The sequence below is a fragment of the Elephantulus edwardii genome, unplaced genomic scaffold (assembly GCF_000299155.1).
Source record: "Elephantulus edwardii isolate Elephantulus edwardi_28Jun2011 unplaced genomic scaffold, EleEdw1.0 scaffold00151, whole genome shotgun sequence".
Classification (NCBI taxonomy): Eukaryota; Metazoa; Chordata; class Mammalia; order Macroscelidea; family Macroscelididae; genus Elephantulus; species Elephantulus edwardii.
The window spans coordinates 1,023,162-1,040,465 of record NW_006399901.1 but is presented as its reverse complement, the minus strand read 5'-3'; the positions used below and the strand labels follow the sequence as shown (position 1 = coordinate 1,040,465).

The 17,304-nt window shown below is 47.6% G+C and overlaps 1 protein-coding gene across 1 annotated transcript; it reads left to right on the top strand.

Annotated features, from left to right (window-relative positions):
- The first annotated feature begins 2,227 nt into the window (after window positions 1-2,227).
- SF3A1 (splicing factor 3a, subunit 1, 120kDa) lies at window positions 2,228-16,621 on the top strand. Its single transcript, XM_006894878.1, has 15 exons — window positions 2,228-2,232; window positions 3,000-3,207; window positions 4,249-4,506; window positions 8,324-8,398; window positions 9,055-9,205; window positions 9,502-9,695; window positions 10,529-10,646; window positions 11,190-11,375; window positions 12,075-12,196; window positions 12,300-12,545; window positions 13,074-13,281; window positions 13,721-13,875; window positions 15,402-15,503; window positions 15,615-15,686; window positions 16,401-16,621. The coding sequence occupies exons 1-15, from the start codon at window positions 2,228-2,230 to the stop codon at window positions 16,500-16,502; spliced, it is 2,202 nt and encodes a 733-aa protein (XP_006894940.1). The 3' UTR covers window positions 16,503-16,621.
- The last annotated feature ends 683 nt before the right edge of the window (window positions 16,622-17,304 follow it).

Here is a 17,304-nt window from a genome sequence, read left to right as displayed (position 1 = left end):
GAGAATGATCGAATTTTGCACAATCAATGACTTATTCATAGCAAATACATTTTTAAGAGACATAAACGCAGGTTATATACCTGGATTTCACCTGATGGTACGCATAGGAATCAGATGGATTACATCTGTGGAAAGAACCACTGGAGAAGCTCAATATCAACTGTGAAAAGGCCAGGAGCTGATTGTGGAACAGACCACCAACTACTCATATGCAAATTCAAGCTGAAGTTAAGGAAAATTAAACCAAATCCAAGGCAACCAAAATATGACTTTGAGTCTATACCACCTGAATTTCAAAAACAAGACTAGAGGGGTGGAAATCTCTGAGCATATTTTTTCCCTCTTAGATCATTTCCTTAGGAGAAAACTCAGGGTAGCATACTACTGGCTCCAAAAGCATTTTTGAAGCTTTCTAAAACATTTGCCAAATAGCTTTTAGTAATTTTGTTGCCAGTCTCTGCTACCACCGAATTAAAGAGTCTACGCATGTTTCCTTACATATAAAGACATGTCCTTTCCCACATAGGTCTGTGGCTACATTTATTGTTTGTATCACTTTTGTAAGCGTTTTCGCAGTGTATATGTACCTAAAAGAGGTGAGATGAAGGGTCCCAGACCAGTGTCTCACTCTGGGGTAAGGTATCTCTCTTTCTCCCTCTCCCACCCACCTCACTCCCCCTTTCAAGAAACTGGAAAATCACCCTTTTGAAAGTCTTTAAGTTTTTAAGTAAGGTGGATAAAATCCAATTTAACCACTCTTCTGCTGTTATCTACTCATGCTGTAGTTCTAAAATGAATCTTGACCGGCTTAGAATGAATGTGCCTGCCTTCTTTCATTTAGATTGTTGCCAGATGTGACTTAGGAGACACTGATGCGGAGGCAACTGGAATCCCCTCACTAACAGCCCTTTGCTTATCCTAGGAGACTCCTAGATATGGTGGCCTATTTAACGGCATTCCTCCTTATGTGGGTATCATTATTTAAGGAACCGGGAGGGGGGATAAACACTTCCCCAAGCATGAGTTTTCATTTGGGGCTACTGCAGTGTTAAATTGGAACCTTACGGTGTTGAGTCACCCCAGTGAGTGTGATCAGAGTTTGCAGAGGGATTGACCACCATGGGGGCACAGATTGCTTTGTTGGCTCACCAGGGGTGAAAGCCTCAAGCAAGTGGGGTAACCTGGCTGACTGCTGGAAATTGGCAGTGGTGTATACTTGGGACATCTCTAAGCACTGGACTCTGGCTAGAGAAGCAACTGAGCCCCACAGCCATCTTCCAATACTTAAATCACCATAAATACTTAGAAATAACCTCTTTTAGCCTTTTTAGAAGGGACAGCCTCTTAATATTTGCAAGCCACTGTATAATGCAGAGGAGTCCTAGTGACAGTGTTTAAGCACGTGGCTGCTAACTGAAAGGTCCTAAGTTCAAGTCTGCTTCCATAAAAAATTTTTTAAATTTTATTTTGTGATTTTAACGCAAGTTTACAGAAAAGTTAGATTTTCATTCACTCACTATTGAACATTTTATCCACTCTCCCTTCCCCTGCTTCCATAAAAATTTATAACCTTATAAACCAGGACAGTTCTGTACTGCTGGGTCGTTAATAGTTGAGATCAACTCAAGGGCAGTGGGTTTAGATATTATTTAAAAAGACCTAAGGCACATTTAGACTTAACAAGTTTGTTCTTCCAGAGGGTCAGTGAAAGAGAAGACCCTCAATGAGATGGCTTGACACAGTAATGCAGCAGTGGATTCAAGTATGTCAGAGATAATGAGGATGGCACAGGACAGGCTTCTGAACTGTTGTTCATAGGGTTACTGTGAGTCAGATTCAACTCGATGGCACCAAATGACGACAGCAGTTTGTTCTTCTAAGTATTGAGAGTAGAGAAGGCAATCACAATTGGGGAAAAAAATCCAAGGAAGTTGAGGGTATAATAGAGAAGGCAGACTGAGTAGTGGTATTAACTACATTTTACACACAAGGAAATTGAGGCAAAGAGGTCACTAACCTGCCTTGGGTCACACGGTGAGTCAGCAGTGAACCCAAGACTTGACCCCTGTTCATATCTTGTACTGGTAAGACTAATACCTTTTTCTGAGCAACATCATTGGAGCTCTTTGGAAATCAGGGCTCCCCAAGACCTTGCCATGAGTTGGGCCTGCTCAGCCTGGCAGTTCTCACTGTCTTGAGGCTTTGAAGACGTGTGGCTGCGGTGGACATGGAGTATGTTGAGGAAGGCATGCCAGGAACCAGTGTTTAGGCTTTCCTGGTGTCTTTCTGATGGTGGCAGCATAGATCTGGATCCTTAAAGAGCAATGTGGGAGTCTCCCCAGTCCTAATTAGGTGATTTTTAGAAAGAGCATTAAATGAAAGTGAATTTCCATGTTTTTCCAGTCTCAGTTGGTGCTGGGATGTTCTTACTGCTTTTCTAGCGTTTGTACCTTTTTGGGTTTTTTTGTTGTGTTTGTGGGGGGTTTTTTGTATACCATCGATTCGGATCCGACTGGCATAGGGAGAGATTGTCCCTTCTTCTCCAGCGGAGCATATGGTGGATTCAAACTGCGTGCCTTCTGGATTGCAGTGCACTTGTACCTTTTTGATAAGCAAATTAACCTTTAATATCAGCTGACTCTAGGTCAGAGTTGCTGACAATACAGTGTAATTAATTTGATTATTTACGGTGTAATGTAAACCTTTTTTAAAAGGAAAAAATTGTGAAATTTTTTATAATAGCAATTGCCAAAATATAGATAACTTTTACCAATTCCATTAAGAAAGAAATTATTAGAAAGCTTTAGTCCAGATAATGCCAAAACTACAGAAGAGGAATAACAGATCTGGTGGACTCTAGTCAGGGACTCCTAGTCCAGGCCAGATAAGGCAGATGTCACTGATCACTAACGTGGGGCATAGGGAGGCCTTCTGGCCGAGAGGCAATCTCAGTTGAGCAGTGGGCAGTTGTAACTTTTTTTTTTCCCTCCTCCTTCCAGAAATGGGCCTGAATTTGAAGCTAGGATACGACAAAATGAGATCAACAACCCCAAATTCAACTTTCTGAACCCTAATGACCCTTACCATGCATACTACCGCCACAAGGTCAGCGAGTTCAAGGAGGGGAAGGCGCAGGAGCCCTCGGCCGCAATCCCCAAGGTCATGCAGCAGCAGCAGCAAACCACCCAACAGCAGCTGCCTCAGAAGGTTCGGAGCGTATTCCCTCCCCAGACTAACCCAGGGCCACGGGGAGGAGAAGGGCCATGAAATCTGCTCCCCAGGCCTCAGAGCCACCCAGGGAGGGAAGGGACACCCAGCACAGATGACAGCTAGCCTTTACGGAGCTTGTCAAGCCCTGAGCTCGGTGCTTCAGTAGCACATCTCATCATTGCCTTTTCACAGTGGCTCAAGAGCAGGCCAGACAGGGAATCTGATTTTCCCCAAGTCCATACTCTTCAGCCCCTACTCTCTGCCTTGACCATTGCTGAGAGTACTGTGTGACGGACCTGTTTGCCATTGCTGAAGGAGACAGTGTGGCCTGTGGTCCCCTGTGTGCCCCCTCCCTTCCCTTAGATCTTCCCCCAACAGAGCCTCTCCCTCTGACTCATCTTAAAACCATACTCCCTGCACTGGGACTTGGAAACTCTGAGACTGAGCTCAATGAACTATTGGTGAGAATGACAGAAGAAAGAACTGGCATACTGAGTCCGGAGCTGGACTGGTCCCTTCGTCTTGCCCTACTTTTGAACCATAGGGGAAAAGACAACACTTGATCTTGCAGTGAGAAGGAAAGATGGGTGATTAAAGTCAGGTTCCAGGAGTTCAAATTGCCATTTCCTGCTCCTTGGGCCTCAAGCTACCCCCGCTTCCTTACCTATAAAAAAGATTGATTCACATTACCCATTCTGTCTACCACACATGGTTCACATGAAGGTCAGGCAGTATGAAAGTCCTTTGTACCATAGGGTCCTCTTCATGCATAACGTCGTTCTTAAGAAACCATATTGCTCTTGATTGCATAACCAGCCCCTTGCTTTCAGGACTGGAATGGAGAGTAGAGGGTCTTGAGTCTCAGTCATGGCCATTTAGAGAGTTTAATTCACAGCCGGCTGACACATTGGCTGGCACTCTTGCCAAATGCTGTCGATGTGGATTTTTTGAGGGAAGCGTAGAGGTCAGCATTGCCCCTGTCTTCCTGGAGCGCAGGAATACCCCAGTATCTCTTTTTCTCATCCCTCTGTTGCTTAGGTCCAAGCCCAGGTGATCCAAGAGACTATCGTGCCCAAAGAGCCCCCTCCTGAGTTTGAGTTCATCGCAGATCCCCCCTCCATCTCCGCCTTCGACCTGGATGTGGTGAAGCTGACGGCTCAGTTTGTGGCGCGGAATGGACGCCAGTTTCTGACACAGCTAATGCAAAAAGAGCAGCGCAACTACCAGTTTGACTTTCTTCGCCCGCAGCACAGCCTCTTCAACTACTTCACAAAGCTGGTGGAACAGTATACCAAGGTGCTCGGTCAGGGTGTTTAGAGGGTGGTGAGGGGTGCTACACCCAGGGCAGGAGGTGCCTGACTTCAGTGTCCAGCCACTCAGGTTAGAAGGGCACTGTCCTGTGGTACCTCAGGGCAAGCGTTAGAAACTCATATGCGTTTTCCTTTCCATTCAGTTCCTCCTTTTTTAAAGGCAGCTTGTTAAGAGAAACGTGATGTGAGGGAGCTCTGGTGGCCTAGTGGCAAGAAGCTGCGCTGTAATTCCAAAGGTGCGTGGTTCAATTCCACCAGATGCTGCTCCGCTGGAGAAGGAGGGGGGCAATCTCCTCCTGTGCCAGTCAGTTCCAATTCGATGGTACACAACAAGGAGGGGGAAAAAAAGAGAAACATGATGCTTGATTAATCTACCATTCTGTCAGTGCCCCAATGTGACAAGACCATGTTGTTCTGCCTGCCGTTGAGCATATGGAAATTCTCACCCCCCAGTGAGGCTGGAGAAGAAGGAAACCCTTAATCGTCGAGGATCCATGAATATTTTTCTCTTGTTATCTTTTTCTGGTAAAAGAAACTGATGCTCAGGTACAGTCACTTAGTCTCTCAGTTAATAAATGGTTTCGCTGAGAAATTAAGCCCACATTTGACACTCAAATCCTTGTTTTCCAACTGATAAAATACCAGAAATGTCATTCACGTATTAGCACTTTTGCTGTAATAGGTAAATACAACAGACACTCACCAAGTGCATAAATAGCCAGCATCTCATTGGATAACTAACATGAGGTTTCATTGCTGGATTTATGCTACCAGAGAACACTGAAGCGCAGTGAAGTTGGCCAAGGCCACTCAGCTAGGGAATCTCCATTTGAGTTTAGGCACTTTCATTCCAGATTCTAAGATCTTTATTATCCGGCTACAGTCAGCAAGCTGTAGATAAGTCAATCCTGGGATATTTAAAATGTCACCTTGTTGATTTACTGTGAAGGATACATGAAGTTAGTACATGAGGACCTCATGTTTGGAAGGGTGGAGGGACAGTACAAGAGAGGAAGACAGGACGGATTGACACAGGGGTAAATAGGGGTAGGTGTGTCTGAGACAGTGAGACTGGCTTAGGATAGAACAGGGTTCAGAGTGTGTGTTGTGTGTCTGGTCACTATGAATTGCAGGTGACTCAATGGCACATAATACCAGTATAGATTTGCTTGGTGCAGTTTTTCTTTATCCTTCCCTTTTCCTGTGCAGTGGTCTGCACATCTGTTCTTGATGTCTGCTGAAGAGATCTGTCTCCTGGAAGGATTCATAATGATTTTTCAGACTTAACTTTAAGTATGTTGTTGTTGTTGTTGTCGAGTGGCGTTGAGTTGTAGACAACTCATGGTGACCCTATGAACGAAAGACCTGAACATTTGTATAACTCTCATCATTTCTCCACATTCATAAGAGTTTCCAGAGTCAAGCTATTTTGGAAGTGATGCCACTCCTTCTTCCAATCTTGTTTTAATCAGGAGGCTCCACCAAACACTGTCGCCATGAATAACCATAATCACATTTGATATATCCGTGTCACAGTGTTTAGCATCACAGCAACCATGAGTTACCTCTGTACAGCAAATGGACAGACTAGTGCTATACCACTTAAGACAGTGCTATACCACTTAGAAAAATTTTTGACCAAAAATAATTAAAACCAGGCCTGAGGGCCCAAGTGCATTTTTTAAATAGGAGGAGGCCCTGAATCAAATCATCTCACACCCATTAGCAAGTCAACATTCCACCCTAATCCTCAACAGAAGCAGCAGACAAACCAACCTTTGTAGAATCTGCCTGCTGCAGAGGACTTCCAAATTGCATTCCAGCTCCTACTTTAAGTACACACTCTAAAGAATTGTAAAAATAGGGAAGCTCTGGTGGCCTAGTGGCAAGAAGCTGCACTGCAATCCCAGAGATATGCGGTGCGAATCCACCAGATGCTCTGTCGGAGAAGGAGGGGCAATCTCCTTCTGTACCAGTCAGATCTGATTTGACGGTACAGACACACACAATAATAATAAAATAGAAACTAAAGAATTGTGAAAATAAGTGTATTTTGGAAACCAAGTAATTATAAAGTTGCTGAAATAACAGTGTTTGAAAGCCTAAGGCCAAAGAATTGCTAACAATTGTCATTAGATCCTGTTGAGTTTGACTCTACTTATAACAACTCTGTACAACAGGACAGGAACACTGCTGGATCCTGAGTCACACCTAATATCTGAGCCTTGTCACAGACTGTTAATCCATCTTGTTGAGAGTTTTCCTCATTTCCTGCTGGCCATCTACTTTACCAAGCGTGATTTCCCTCTTTGAGGGACATTGCTGATTGGCCGCTCTACTGACATATTGAAAGTGTGTGAGCTAGGAGTCGCACTATCCTGGCTTTTGAGTAGCATCTCTCTGCTTTCTTGCAAGAAGTACTTCCTTGTTCTTTTGGCAGTTCATAGTAGATTCCATATTCCTTGTTAGCACCACAACTCAAGACTTGAATTTCCTTGCTCTTCCTTACTCATTGTCCAGCTTTCTGTTACGTAGGAGATGATTTAAAAATACCATAGCTTCAATAGTGTGCACCTTGGTCCTTAAAGTGATGTCCTTGCAGTTTGGTACTTTAAAGAGAGCCTTTGTGGCAGAGTTACCCATTTGTATGTCCTTTAATTTCTTAACTGCTGAGTACACAGTATTAATTTTAAGTATCAGGTAATTTTTCCCAGTGAACTGCTTCCAGAACTCAATTTAAATATTGACATTTGCTACTTTAACTTCAAGGAACTCTGTCTTAGTCGCTGCGTTACACTGCTAACCCAAAGGTGAATGAATGATGGCTCAGAGCCACCAGCTTTTCTGAGGGGAAAAGATGAACAGACTCCTTCTGTGAGATTTACAGCCTTTGAAAACTTGGTGGAGGAATAGCTGTAAGTCTGTCTCAGGAAAGGAAACCACTTTAAGGTAGAGGTACGTGGAGGACTAATGGAGCCAGGTGTTGAGGCCCCTTCTACTGACTAATGACATTTAATGCGGTAGGCATTTAGAATAGCAGGTTGGTTAGAACAAACCCAGACTTCATTTTCTCAGTAAATTCACAGAGTTCCTTTCTCAATGCTGGAGATAGCACTTGTGAACAAAAGAGGGAGAGATCTTCATGGTTTTAGTCTAATTGGGTGGAAACAGGTAGTGTCAGTATATGTCAGATAGTGTTAAATGTTATTGAAAGAAAACTGGATGAAAATACAGGGAGATGTAGGGCTGTGGACTGTAGACTGTAGATCAGGGAGTCCAAGAATGCCCATGACCATGTGTGAAAGCCCGAGATGGCCTGTGAGTACATGTGAAAGGCTAACGCACCAGTCATGGTTAAAGCAGCCCTCACATTTCTTATGGTGTGCTGAATAATCTGGTGATTTTGCATCCGTTTCTTACTAATGCTTGAATGACCTTTTAAGTTTTTTTTTTAAGTTAACATCAACTTAAAGCACCAGTGTTAGTTTTTGTAGAAGGAAATCAAGTTACAGTGGCTAGATAACTTGCGCAAAGTCACACAGCCAAGCAGAGCTGGGGTTGAGATTCAGAATCCTGTGTTCTTCAGGGAGCTCTGGTGGCTTAGTGGTAAGAAATTGTGCTACCAATCCAATGGTATGCAGTTCTAATCCACCAGCTGCTCTGAGAAGGAAAGATGGGCAGTCTCCTTGAGAGAGAAAACTTCCTGGAGGATCAGCTGTGGGTCAGTTCCAACTCAGTACATAACCACTTCAGGTCCAGGCAGGCAGCCTCTTTCATGCTGTGTTAACATTTCTATGTTTCAGATCTTAATTCCACCAAAAGGCTTACTCACAAAGCTCAAGAAAGAAGCTGAAAATCCCCGAGAAGTTCTGGACCAGGTAAACAGAATAAGATACCTTGCAGCCAGTTCCTATTGGTAAAAACTCTGAACTATTTAGATCCTTTCCTGTGTTTGGAAACTAACTGTTACTACCTTGTTAGGCTGGGGACTCGGCAGTGCTGAGAAGAAAGGTGGTGTGGTATAAAAGACCAAAGGAGTCTGTACTTCTCAGACTTAAATGTTATTTTATGTCTTGCTGTTCAGCTTTAAAATTTCTATTCTTTCCTAGTCTAAACAGTGCAGGTTCTAGGGTGATAGATTCCATGTAATGCCCCTCATATTTTCAGAGTGAAAGCATATTCTCTGTGCTGGCTTTTTTCTGTGCTCTCACACTGACTTCATAGATTGTTTTGCCACATTCTCAGCATTGAGCCTCTTGCCAACTCAGGCATTTTGTGGTTGGAATAAATGGCCTTTGGGGCCCAGGCAGGGTTTCTGTAGCATTTAGAGTTTTCATCCTCTTCAAACTCTGACCCTGGCCAAACTCAGGTGCAAGTGCTGTATTTGGCTCCAGCAAGTTCCCCTGCGGGCCGAGCAGCCTCCTGTGCTGAAGGTGGTGCTGGCCTGCGTGACGGCCCTGCAGGTGATCCGCTCACTGGGGCGAAGCTCGGCCCAGCCAACTCTGTGTCATGCTGTTCGTCATCCTACTTGCAGGTGTGCTACCGAGTGGAGTGGGCCAAGTTCCAGGAGCGTGAAAGGAAGAAGGAGGAGGAGGAGAAAGAGAAGGAGCGAGTAGCCTATGCCCAGATTGACTGGCATGATTTTGTGGTAGTGGAAACTGTGGACTTCCAGCCTAATGAGCAAGGTAGGTCCATGAGCAGAGGGATCCTAGGCAGGAAGGCCATGCTCTGAGCTGTCATGTGGGTCCCTACACCACTTACCATTCCCAGGGCAGCAGACTCTCAGCAGGCTTTATGTCGTATCTGTACTCCCTGAAGGCCCAGACAAGTCAGAATTAAATCCAGTTCAGCAGATCCTGCATTTACCCTGGGTGGGCCTCTGGGGAAACATAGCTGTAATCCTTGGCTCACAGCTGAGAGGGACTTTTGGTAAAGGGCATCTGAGGAGGGATCCCTCTGACTCTGGTTCACCGTTTGCCAGGGAACTTTCCCCCTCCTACCACCCCTGAGGAGCTGGGGGCCCGGATCCTCATTCAGGAGCGCTACGAGAAGTTTGGGGAGAGTGAGGAGGTCGAGATGGAGGTCGAGTCCGATGAGGAGGATGAGAAACAGGAGAAGACAGAGGAGCCTCCATCCCAGCTTGACCAGGACACTCAAGTGCAGGACATGGATGAGGTTCGTGCCTGGATGGGTTTGGGGGTTGACTTTTCCCAGACCCCAAAGGGATATTGGGTGTTGGCATGTGGACCCTCAGCAGGGATGCACCGACCACCCAGGCCGAGGCAGTACAGAGCTACTACCCAGCTTCAGTAACAAAGAGTCATTGACAGCCCAGGGTCTGGCTGCCCTCCTGGCACTACTGTCTTATGGCCTCCTCTTTAACCCAGAAGGTCCTGTCCTGCCACTTCAACACCAGCCCTCAAACAGGACCCCCTTTCTGTGTTGCTGTGTGCTTTCCTAGCATTTTGACCACATTGTTTAGGCCCATGATCCATGATACCATAGATTTACTAGGTCTTGTTCCTTTGGCCACCTTGCTCCCCTCCAGCCAGACCCCCCTCAGCCAGCATGAGCCTGGACTCTCCAGGGCCAGGCTGCCCTCCTCCCCTGAGATGGACTCTGCAGCCTGAGAAGAAAGGGCCCCTGTGTCTGTGGGAATCGACTTTTTCTCTCCCTCCCAGCACTGCTCTGTGTGAGCAGCTCCCACTGAGCGCCTACTCAGCCCTGGCCCCTCCCTAGTGTGTTAAGTGCCCTTGGCCTCTTGGGACCGCCTGGTGCCAGCCGCTGGAAATGCCTGGGAGGAGTGTTGGCACCATGGCCCTCAGCGCTCCCATTCATGCCGGCAGGAAACAACTTGGCCTGCTGCCGGCTGGGCTCAGCCGCTCTGGGAGGCTTAGCACATGGCCGGTGGGGGCCAAGGCTCCTGGCCACTCTGAGAGCTGCCACGGCTCGGTTGCCAAAGTGGCCTCTTGTCCCCTTTCTGAGTCTTGCCATCACTTTTTTCCCAGGGTTCAGACGATGAAGAAGAAGGGCAAAAAGTGCCCCCACCCCCAGAGACACCCATGCCTCCACCTCTTCCCCCAACTCCAGACCAAGTTATTGTTCGCAAGGATTATGACCCCAAAGGTAGGGCTCGTTTTCTAGTCATTACACTGCGTGGGAAGTTCTCCATCCCTCATGCATCCCTCAGGCCTCCCATTTCTGAGAAGGACTCGAGACAGCTTGTTGTAAAAGCATCCCTAGCCTCTCTTCAGGGCCTTACAGCAAGGAATGGGGCTTACGCTTCTCTGGCGCCCTGGTACACAGCGCACACCTGAATAGATGAGGCACCACCCGCCTTTTTTTTTTTTTTGCACATGCACCAGTTACTTTATGTACAATAAAAAATAGGGAAAGGGAAATTAAAGAAGAAAGAAACCTACACTATAGTATCAGGATGTGCTGGAACCAAATTGTGATTTTCTAAGTTAGAATGTATTCTTGGACTGTACCAACAGAGTTCGGGAGTAAAACAGCAGGCTCCTCTGTTTGTAGTTTTAGAAGATACATCCTCTCCTATCTGCTGCTGGAACTCAGCAGTTGTGTATCTTCAACCTCCATTTCCAACTTGAAGCACCACCTTCTTAACCCTGTCACTTCATGTCCTCACAAATGTCTGTTTCCTTTTAGCTTCCAAGCCGCTGCCTCCAGCCCCTGCTCCAGATGAGTATCTCGTGTCCCCGATTACTGGGGAGAAAATCCCTGCCAGCAAAATGCAGGAACACATGCGGATTGGGTTGCTGGACCCCCGCTGGCTAGAGCAGCGGGATCGCTCCATCCGAGAGAAGCAGAGCGACGATGAGGTGTATGCGCCAGGTGAGCTGGGCTGCAGGCTCTCAGAGTTCCCCAACCCGATCCATACCCTTTTCTCTGACTCCCCTTGGCCTGTGAGAATCTCAGAAATACAGTGTACTTGCTTAAGCAAGCCTAGGAAAAAACCATATGAAATCCACAGATCCTTTGGAGGGTAGATTTGGCTCTTTTGTTTTTCCCAGAAGGACTTTGGGAATCTTTCAAAGTCTAGATTCTTTGTGCTGATTGACATCCTAGAAAAACGATTCTGCTCTCCAGAAGGGCTACCTACTCCTGGGGCTGTGAGCGTGAGGGGACCAGTGTCTTGTAGTGCTCTGAGGTCTCTCTAAGCTACATTTGAAATGCAACAGGCTGGACCAGTTACCGTTACATGAAGAGAAGCTTGTGGGGAAAAAAATTGCCTTTGAAGGCAGGATGCTGACTGTGTACTCCCGATTCTGCTACTTGCCCCTCGTGTGAAAGGTCTCTTGGGTGTCTCTCTGGCCCATTTTCCTGTAGGAAGTCAGATAGCTGGGACAAGCACTGATTTGTCTGTTGACAGCCTTCGTCAGGCACATGGGGCAGGAGCCATTTGTTGAGAGCCAGTCTCATCCCGTGGACCCAGTCTACCCCTGCTCTCGGGAAGGCTGGTGCCTTGTCAGACAATGGGCACCTAATTCTGTTCTTTTTACTCTCCTGCTTTTATTCTGTGACTGTGTGCAGGCCTGGACATTGAGAGCAGCTTGAAACAGTTGGCTGAGCGGCGTACTGATATCTTTGGTGTGGAAGAAACAGCCATTGGTAAGAAAATTGGTGAAGAGGAGATCCAGAAGCCAGAGGAAAAGGTGCCACAAAAGTTAATCCTAGTGCCCCTTCCTCACTGTCTGTTCCCACACTTGGGCTCAGCTTCAGGAGCGCTGACAGCCCGTGGTTTGCTTTCCCTGGTAGGTGACTTGGGATGGCCACTCAGGCAGCATGGCCCGAACCCAGCAGGCTGCCCAGGCCAACATCACCCTCCAGGAGCAAATTGAAGCCATCCACAAAGCCAAGGGCCTGGTTCCAGAAGATGACACCAAAGAGAAGATTGGCCCCAGCAAGCCCAATGAAATTCCCCAGCAGCCACCACCTCCATCCTCAGCCACCAACATCCCCAGCTCAGCCCCACCCATCACCTCTGTGCCCCGGCCGCCTGCGGTAAGCCAGAAGTCACCCATATACTACTGTTCTTGGGATTAGAAACTGTTGACTGTAAGGGGCAGCTGCCTCCTGGTGGTTCCTGAGTGCTAAGTGGGTCAAGTTGAGGAGGAAAGCAGCTTTTAAGAAGTAGGACCCCCTCGCCTGATCGTCCATCTGCATAGGAGTGGGGAGGAAGCAAGTGGCAGAGCAGGCAGGAGGCAGAGAAGGGCCGCAGGACTTAACTGGTACTTTTGCAACTGCTGGCCCATCTCCAGGAAGCTAATTCGAGGTCAGACGCTTTAGTGCTTCTCAGTGACCGCCTTAAGCTGACGATTGACCCATGGAGTCCCCAGTGGGGAGTGTTGCCCTGGCCTCTCAACTTTGTCAGGCACTCGAGTGGGAGGCGGCAGTTTCTCCCCCACAAGAGGACTGGTTTGGAGTGGTCCTACACCCGTGCTTGGAAACTCTTAAGTGGCTAGTTGCCAGGCTGTGTCTAAGAGCCCAACCTTGATTTCCTATGACCTGTGGATACTTTTCCCCTGACAGATGCCACCTCCTGTCCGCACCACAGTGGTATCCGCAGTGCCTGTCATGCCCAGGCCCCCAATGGCATCTGTGGTGCGCTTGCCCCCAGGCTCAGTGATCGCCCCCATGCCACCCATCATCCACGCACCCAGGATCAACGTGGTGCCCATGCCTCCCTCGGCTCCTCCTATCATGGCGCCCCGTCCACCCCCCATGATTGTACCAACAGGTTAGTGTCTCTTCTATTACTTTGCATGCTGTTGAGTCAGGGACTTCACAGACCAAGAACTCTGAGAGAGGAGTAGCTGATGGGAGTGTGCTGGGGTGCGGGCCTAGAGGAGACGTCTGGCTTCCCTGTGTAAAGATTCCCCATTGGGTTGCGGCAGATTAGAGGGTGCCTTGTAACAGCTGGTGTCTGCACCTAGAGAGAGTCAGAGGGTTCAGGCCCTGGACAGATGCAGAAGCCGTGACTGGTCAGTCACCTGCTGTCCAGTGTGGGCAGCCTCTCAGGCCCTCCTACCAGGAAGTCTGATAACTGCCATACTTGACAAGCAGTATCAGTTCACACTTCACACTGGGGAATGTACACGCCCTCCCTTGTGTCTCGCCACCCTGGGTCTTAGGCGCCTCTGCCACCATCACGCCACCGCTAATTCCTGCTCTTCCAGCCTTTGTGCCTGCTCCACCTGTGGCACCTGTCCCAGCTCCGGCCCCAATGCCCCCTGTCCACCCTCCACCTCCCATGGAGGATGAGCCTACCTCTAAGAAGCTGAAGACGGAAGACAGCCTCATGCCTGAGGAGGAGTTTCTGCGCAGAAATAAGGTGTGTGGTCCCAGAGTGCTGCTGAGTCTAGGCAGCGGCTTTACCTGCTCCCCAGGCAGCCTCTGAGCAGAGTCGATGTGGAGTCAGCGCACAGTTCTTGTGGTGGTGATGGAGACTTGCTTTGATATGCATTGTAGGGGCCATCAGGGAGACTTGGCTTTACAAGCAACGGGACTCCGAGTAGAAGGGGGGGGGGTGGAGCTGGAACCCTGGAGGGAATCCTACATGTAATTCTTTTCTTTCTTTTTTTTTATTTTATTATTTTTTTGTGTACTGTTAAATTGTATCTGAGTAGGAGATTGACCCTCTTTCTCCAGCAGAGCATCTGGTGGATTCGAACCACATACCTCTGAGATTGCAGTGCAGCTTCTTGTCACTAGACCACCAGAGCTCCCTCCTAGGTGCAGTTTTTAACGTCTGAGAAATATTTGGGAAGTTAGCCTAGAATTCTATAAATAGAACCAATTCTCCAAGGCCCAGAAGCTAAACATGGTGACCTTTCTCCCAAAGTCCAGCCTTTGGAAGTCTGCCTTTGGTGGTGAGATTCTGTTCGGTGCTAGAACCATGGTACTGCTGGTCCCAGGGGAAGCTGCTGGCTCTAGTGAGAAGGCGAAACCAGTCCCAGCTCATTACTTTCTCCATAGATTTGGCCAATCCTTCTATTTCCCCCCTGCCCCGTGTAATAGGTTATTTTTAAGTACTGGGTACAAGGACAGAGTTAGGTATTGAGTATATTTTTGTGTTTTGTGCTCCCAGCAGTATTACTGTGCGCTAGTTGCAGTCAACCCTGTCTAGATAATGGTGTTGAAACTCCAGAGAGACTAGATTGGAGGAAATTTGAATGTGCAGCCCAGGACTTGTGATATCACAGCTTAGACTCTTTCCCCATGTTTCACTTCTGGAGATTTGCAGAATGTTATCACGCAACTTCTTCTCTTCAGCTCCTTGTTCATCAGAAGGCAGAACAAGACAATCAGAATCTGGAAATGGGAGGTTTCATGTACAGGGTCACAGATGGGTTTAGTTGTCTGTCAGGAACCAGGTAGACAGATGACTGGTCCCCCAAAACAAACTAGTTCCACTGCCATCAAGTCAGTTCTGACTCAGAATGACTGCCTCTAGGACAGAGGGCAGCTGCCCCATAGGTTTCCTAGGCAAGAAGTCTTTACAGAAGTAGACTGTCAATATCCTTTCTTCTGCAGAGTGGCTGATGGGTTCAAATCACTCTTTTCCATCAGCATGTCAGTGCTTTAACCACTGCACGACCGGGGATTTGGTGGGAAAACCCACCTTACCGCCATCAAATCGATAGTCCATTTCTATGGGGTTTTTGGGTTTCCAAAACGGTAGGCCTCCTATGAACAGCAAAAACTGCATCGTCTTTCCCCTGCAAAGTAACTGGAGGAGCCACTTAGCAGCTCAATGCATCCCATACCACACCACCAGTGATCCTTGGTTGAGGGATGGTAGGACACATTCCTCAGGCTCAGGCTCCCCACATAGAAAGGTCACCTCCTGTTTTTCAGGGTCCAGTGTCCATCAAAGTCCAGGTGCCCAACATGCAGGATAAGACGGAATGGAAGCTGAATGGCCAGGTGCTGGTCTTCACCCTCCCACTCACAGACCAGGTATGGTTTGCTGCTGCCACCCAGGATCGGGTGCAGGGGAACTAAAGGCGCAGGGAGTGCCCTCCCGCTGGCAGCCCTCACAAGCCACTAAACACCATTTTGGCCCCATAGGTCTCTGTCATCAAGGTGAAGATTCACGAAGCCACAGGAATGCCTGCAGGGAAACAGAAGCTGCAGTATGAGGTGAGTCAAGCATGTCTGTGGTCCTGCCTCTGGGGTATCAGCACCTCTGGCCTCCTAGAAGCTCAGTCCCACATAGAATCACAATGGGGAAACATCTGGATCCATCCTAGAAGTGGTGATGCTTTCTGAGCGGGCTGCAGCATGTTAGGACAAGGCTTCGATGTGGCTCCGTTACAGCTTTACATGGGATCTAGAAAATTCCTGTCTCAGTAACAGGTGGTGACTTAGAACTAAGACTTGGGAGTGGAGTGCTCTCAGAGGTTCCTGACTCTAGAGCACATCCCTGGAGCGCACTCAAACCATCTGGCTTGTTTAATGGTCCTGGAGGTGGGGATCCAGCTCAGCCTGCTGTCTGAGATCAGACTTGGGTGCTGTAAGCCCCGCCTTTGAACTTTGACTAGTCTCCATTCTAGTCTCAGTCCTGCTCTGTATACATCACTCGGTGATTTCTAAAAGCCCTAAAACCTTCACAGGTTAGTTAGGGCAAGCTGCTTGGAGCAGCTGATCTCTGAGCCAAATAGGGACAAAAGTGAAGAGAGTGGATTGATGGGAAGGAAGGAAAACTTATTCTCAGAAGAACCAGGGACCTTGATCCTCTAGCCCCTGTGTTTTCTTCAGTCCAGAGAGTAAACAGGATGTTGGGGTTCTGAGGTGACCTACATTGTATTTGAGATTGGGTTGTTGAGAACTTAGGGCATGCCATCTGTCTTGCAGGGCATCTTCATCAAGGACTCCAATTCACTGGCGTACTACAACATGGCTAATGGCGCCATTATCCACCTGGCCCTTAAGGAGAGAGGCGGGAGGAAGAAATAAGAGAGAGCCCTGCTGACCGGTCTAGCCATTCCCGTTTACCTCTCCTGTCCCCCACTCTGCCCCTAACCCGCAAGGTCCCTTTGGGACCTTAGGCCCTGCCTGCATATCTGTTTCCTCTTTCTTTGTGTGAAAGCCTAGGTTGGTCCTCTGAATTCATTCTGGTCACTACTTCCGCCTTGGTAAGCGTAGCAGGACTTTCTAAACCACTACCCCTCCCAGTGCTTTATAACATCCTGTTGCGTCAGTCTTGAGTGAATGAGATTTGTTTCTTCACGTTTTCCCGGGGATGACCATGGAATTGGTGGCACGGGGCTGGTGGAATATGGCTGTCACCATCGTTGATTTTCCTGTAGACTGTCAATAAACCTCAGACTCTTCTTGTGAAGTTCATGTAGTAAGACTTATCTGTTGGCCCCCTGTGCAGCCCCCAGGTCTTGTTATATTTCTGCTCTGAAGAATTACTAGTGTTAAGAGATCATTCTGCATTAGTCTTTTCTTTTTAAACCATTTTTTAAAAATTATACTTTGTTTATCTCTTGAAATGTTCTGATTCTCTAAAAGGCACAGCCATATCTGTTTAACATCTTAACACAAGGTGACTTCTGCATGGTAGGCACCACAAACAGTATGATGAGGTTTTATTCCTTGTTCGTTGGAGTGAAGAGACACCAGTAGATGTAACTCTCCAGTCTGATTTGCTCTGTGACCTGGTGTGAGCACAGGGATAGGAGATTGCTTTACAGTGTGTTGATTTAATAAATGCATTGTGCCAAGGCCATGCATGCTACTCTAAGAACTGTAC

Excerpts from the sequence above, each read along its gene's own strand:
- SF3A1 (XM_006894878.1), top strand. Across the intron at positions 12,197-12,299 it reads TCCAGAAGCCAGAGGAAAAG|GTGACTTGGGATGGCCACTC; the intron begins GTGCCACAAAAG and ends TTTCCCTGGTAG. Across the intron at positions 13,876-15,401 it reads AGTTTCTGCGCAGAAATAAG|GGTCCAGTGTCCATCAAAGT; the intron begins GTGTGTGGTCCC and ends CCTGTTTTTCAG.